We start from the raw sequence: 4892 nt of genomic DNA, 5'->3' as shown, positions 1-4892 counted from the left end.
CTCCGGTGTTGCCACACAGAGCAGCCATTCATCGGCTCTACAGTCAGCCACACACACTTCCATGCTGAACCGCTGGACATCTAAATTGGTAAGTTATGTAATTTTATAAAGCAAAATTTTTAGCATAAAAGATACAATTTCATATTAAGATATATACTTCATATCACGATTTATGTATCCGCTGTATTTTGGTAATTTTCACCGAGAGAGGGGGAGCTTTGGCCTTAATTTGGCTTTTCTAAAAATATTTTATCGTTGGAATATTATTCTTATTATTTTTGGCTGCGTTTTTTTTTCGTCCAAACAGAATTATTATTGGCCAAAGATGCAGGTTTGGCTGTTTTATGGTCTCATTCAGTTCGCTAGATCTCTTCACCTGTTTAAGTGAACCGGAGCAAGTTTTGGTTTCAGGTGAAAAACTGAAATTATAACCAAGTCAATCTGTGGATTTTATTAGTGCTGAACTGTCCCTGTCGTGTATGTGATTTTCAGATATAGCTGCTATTGCTGAGAAAGGACTTCTAGCCGACGGTGGAAAGGATTTGGACACATTTTACGCAGCAGTATGGCTTTGCCTGAGACGACTCAGCAATAACTGGGATCGTTGGAGACTCCAGACTTTCAGTTAAAACCATTTAATCGCGTCGAATCGTTTGGACTCTCTCTCTAAAACTAGTTTTGCATCAGAGGGTTGCTGCGTTATTAGTTTAAATTATAATTATTATTTTTTAAAATGTCCGGCGAGGAGCACAGCCTGTCCGAGGCGGAGCTGAGTCCCGGAGGGTCAGACGATGGTCACTCGCTGTCACCGACTCAACCCGGAGCTCCACCCGGCCAGCGCTCACCTCTGACCGGGCCGCCACAGCAGCTGACCGCGCTCTGCGTGGCGGATGGCAGCGGGGACGATGAAGGCAGAGCCAGAGCCAAATCAGAGGAAGAGGACGACCGCTTCCCGATCGGAATCAGGGAGGCGGTCAGCCAGGTGCTGGACGGATATGACTGGACACTTGTGCCCATGCCGGTGCGCGTAAACAACGGAAACAAAGCTAAACCCCACGTCAAAAGGCCCATGAACGCCTTCATGGTGTGGGCGCAAGCAGCTAGGAGGAAGCTGGCCGACCAGTACCCCCACCTGCACAACGCAGAGCTCAGCAAGACCCTCGGCAAACTGTGGAGGTTTGTATAAAGAGCGTGTCCCAGAAAAGAAGTGTGGTCATACAGTGGCACATTTCCTGTGTTCGTGCGTAAAAGGATATGTCTGGATATTGGTGCTTATTTAAATGTAAAAGTGGACAAATTAGAAGCTCAGAATGGCGTTTTATTAAAGGGAACACCTAAAGAAGCAAGCATCAACTTAATGTTTTTTTTTTTTTGTATTCATTTGAAAGTGATATCAAATTCATAAAAATGAAGACTAATAGCCAAATTGCGAATTGTTCCTGAACTTATCCATTACGCACGACATTAATGGAGCAGCATTTATCATTTTCAGATATAATCTAAGAAAGTGTTTTCCATATTAGGTCAGATGTGTTTTAAGACTAAATCGGTCGTTGTCCCCCTCACCCCCACCCCCCTTAGGCTGCTGAACGAGAACGACAAGAGGCCATTCATCGAGGAGGCAGAGAGGCTGAGGAAACAGCACAAGAAGGACTACCCGGAGTACAAGTACCAGCCCCGGAGACGCAAAAACGGCAAACTTACGACTACGAGTGAGTCCGACAGCCAAGGAGAAGGGGAGGCCAGCCACTCCCAGTCACACTACAAGACCCTGCATCTGGAACACAATGGCGGGGCTGGGTCTCCATTGGGTGACCTGCACCACCACCACCATCATCACCACCATCCTGCTGGTAGGTGTCTCACCAGCCCGGGTCTAGACACACTATTAAAATGAGTATTTCAAAAGATATTTGGTTAAGAGAGACTACAATATGGAAATGAGACGCATTTGAGCTACAATTCAGGATTAGAAGTCAAATTAAAAATCAAAAAAGCAGAGTTGTACCTGACTGTGTTGCTCCTTCTTCTTGCCTCTCTAGGTCAGGGTCACAGCCCACCCACACCCCCCACCACCCCAAAGACAGAGCTCCAGTCTGGTAAACTGTCAGACGGCAAGAGGGAGGGGGGAGCAGGAGTGGCTGGAGGATCAGGGGGATCAAGGGGGGCCCTTGGGGTGGGAGCTGAGGGGGCATCCGGTGGTCCGTCATCATCAAGTGCTAAACCCCACATCGACTTCGGCACCATGGACATCGGCGAGATCAGCCATGAGGTGATGTCCAACATAGAGCCGTTCGACGTGAATGAGTTCGACCAGTACCTCCCACCCAACGGCCACCCTCAGAGCGGAACCGGGGCCCCTGCAGGCGGATCCTCGGCCTCATCCTATGCCTACGCCCTGGCAGCTGCTAGCGGGCACTCTGCCTGGCTCTCCAAGCAGCAGCAGCAGCAGCCTCAGGCCTCTCCGTCTTCCTCCGACCCCTCCAAGGCTCAGATCAAGAGTGAGTCTGCGTCCGGAAGCCACTATGCAGAGGCCTCATCCTCTCCCTCCTCAGGCACCCATGTCACCTACACCCCGCTTAGTCTCCCTCACTATGGCTCTGCTTTCCCCTCGCTGGCCTCCAGGGCTCAGTTTGAGTACGGAGAGCACCAGGCCCCTGGGGCGTACTATGCCCACTCCAGCCAGGCCCCTGGGCTGTACTCAGCCTTCTCCTACATGGGCCCTACACAGAGGCCTCTGTACACGACCATAGGAGACCCCTCCAGCGTTGCCCCCTCTCACAGCCCCACACACTGGGAGCAGCCTGTTTACACCACACTCACAAGACCTTGAGGGAGACCAGCTGAGCAGAGGGAAATATGGGAAGCGTGTGAGTGAATCTGTGTGTGCGAAATATGTGAATGTGTGATTATGTATGTCTCTGTATGTATGTGTGCCCGTGCCATATTGACGTTATATTAGATGTTTGTACTTTTTTAGCCAATATAATGCAAGATGCATCCACGGGGCCTTACACAGTTATAAAAACAGCCACAAGCTCACACAGTATAAAGTGTGATTCATGGGTCAACAGCCAATCAAAAGCAAGAAAACCTTAACAAACGTGTGCCATCATAAATGTACGAGTTGAAATGTCAAGTGACAAGAGGACGATGATAGAGAGAAAGAGAGAGACACACTTTGGAGTGGACAAATGTTGGATTGACTCTGATTTGACCCAGAAGTGATGGGTTTTGACTGACATAATCAGATTTTATTAACCAAACTAAAGGATGTTTTTTGTGTTATTTTATATGAGTAGTAAGTTTATTGTCATTATTGATATCCTAGGGTGTAACTTTATTGTGACTGATTTGATATTACACATATACATCTGCACCACTGCTTTGGGAAAAAGCATGTTTTGTTTCACTAAGATGTTCCCTGTTTTTTTGTTTTTTTTTCATGGCCAGAAGAGAATAGCTGCAACTTTTCTTTTTTTTCTTCTTCGTTTCTGTATATAGCACAATGTGTATCTCTGTTCTATACATTGACTTCACTGAACTCAACAATTAAGCATTTAAGGGGAAAAAATAGGAAAAAGAGAGGGAAAGAGAGCTCTTAAATATGTATTTCTCAGACATTTACCTCAGCTCTGATCGTTTTGTGCCAATAGTAAAGGAGAAATCTGACCCTGGAAACCCGATCAGCTGCAGAGATTCAAAATTTCAGAACCTCCACTTTAGAATTCTCTCCTTTTTGTTTTTTTTTGTTTTTTTTTTTTGCTTTTTAAGTGCCTAACAGTTTGCTGATTCACCTCTGATTTATCCAATAACTGAGTTAAAATCTATAAGTACAAAGTCTCAACCAAATCTCTCAAGATGATTGGCCAGCTTTGGGTCCTACTTAAGGATTAGAATCACATGTGCGACCCGTTCTGCACTGCATGTAGGCCAAAACGGTTTCTTCCTATGTTGTGCCCAAACAGCCTTCTTCCCCCTTCACCAATGTGAATAATGGTCATTACCACAGCTTCAACTTTATTATGTGACACATACTTTATCATTTTATACTGACCCTTTTACCATGTAGTTATTATTTTTATGTAATAATGCATTGTGTGTCACACTTTTGCTTCTTCCATTTTGTATAATTCTGGATAGTTTTGTAAAGTGTTTGCTATACATTCACTTGAGTATTTTTATGTGCTTCCTTACAAGAAAAGCAATGTTGAAATATTATTGTTGTCATCTATTAAATCAATTTATTTATAAAAAAAAAAAAAAGAATCCTGTGTGAGACTCATTTAATGCAGCAGTGACAGTTCAGAAATAACACGTGGAGCTGCTAGCAAGTGAAGGGTGAAAAAGGTAAATTAAAAACATACTGCTGACGTGTGAACTGTAATAACAACACAATCAGAGCCCCACCAACCTAAGCTGTTTAGTGTGTTTGTGTGTGTGGTAGGTTAAAATTGACTACTAATTCCCCACATTTAATCGGCTGGGGACTGTGTGTTACTGGGAAAGACAAAGAGAGCCATTCAGCGAGGCAGAGGGACAGAAAGAGAGAGAAGGGGTGGGTGTAAAGAGCCAGAGGCAAGGCCAATTTCAGCTCAGTAACCAGTGTACACTTGGACTTTTGTACATGGCTTTCCTTTCACGCTGCCTTCTCCGCTCCACCTGAAGTTCCCTCCCTGCCTCAGCTACAGTTTAAACCCATTCAAACGGCATCCAAAATTAAAATGTCAAGCTCATTACTGGCATTGAGTTGGAGCGTGAGGCAAACAAAAGAGGGTGATAGAAGTCGCAAAATTATAAGCGACGATTTTCAAAATGAGGGGTGAAAGATGAAATTAATGCAGAGAGAAAAGGAAAGCTTTTTACACACCCAAATTAGGAGTAAACTACTT

The 4892-nt window shown here is 44.9% G+C and overlaps 1 protein-coding gene across 1 annotated transcript; it reads left to right on the top strand.

The window, feature by feature from the left end:
- Window positions 1-4269, top strand: LOC103353946 (transcription factor Sox-10-like). Its single transcript, XM_008277150.1, has 4 exons — window positions 1-88; window positions 493-1176; window positions 1582-1853; window positions 2043-4269. Exons 2-4 carry the CDS (start codon window positions 734-736, stop codon window positions 2831-2833), a joined length of 1506 nt encoding a protein of 501 aa, XP_008275372.1. The 5' UTR covers window positions 1-88; window positions 493-733; the 3' UTR covers window positions 2834-4269.
- The last annotated feature ends 623 nt before the right edge of the window (window positions 4270-4892 follow it).

This window comes from Stegastes partitus, unplaced genomic scaffold (assembly GCF_000690725.1).
Source record: "Stegastes partitus isolate 25-593 unplaced genomic scaffold, Stegastes_partitus-1.0.2 Scaffold3, whole genome shotgun sequence".
NCBI lineage: Eukaryota > Metazoa > Chordata > Actinopteri > Pomacentridae > Stegastes > Stegastes partitus.
The sequence above is the reverse complement of the archived record's forward strand: the minus strand, read 5'-3'. Positions and strand labels throughout refer to the sequence as shown.

Coding starts and splice junctions, on each gene's coding strand:
- LOC103353946 (XM_008277150.1), top strand. CDS start 734: ATGTCCGGCGAGGAGCACAGCCTGTCCGAGGCGGAGCTGAGTCCCGGA. Junction 1,177..1,581: donor ACCCTCGGCAAACTGTGGAG/GTTTGTATAAAG, acceptor CACCCCCCTTAG/GCTGCTGAACGAGAACGACA. Junction 1,854..2,042: donor TCATCACCACCATCCTGCTG/GTAGGTGTCTCA, acceptor TTGCCTCTCTAG/GTCAGGGTCACAGCCCACCC.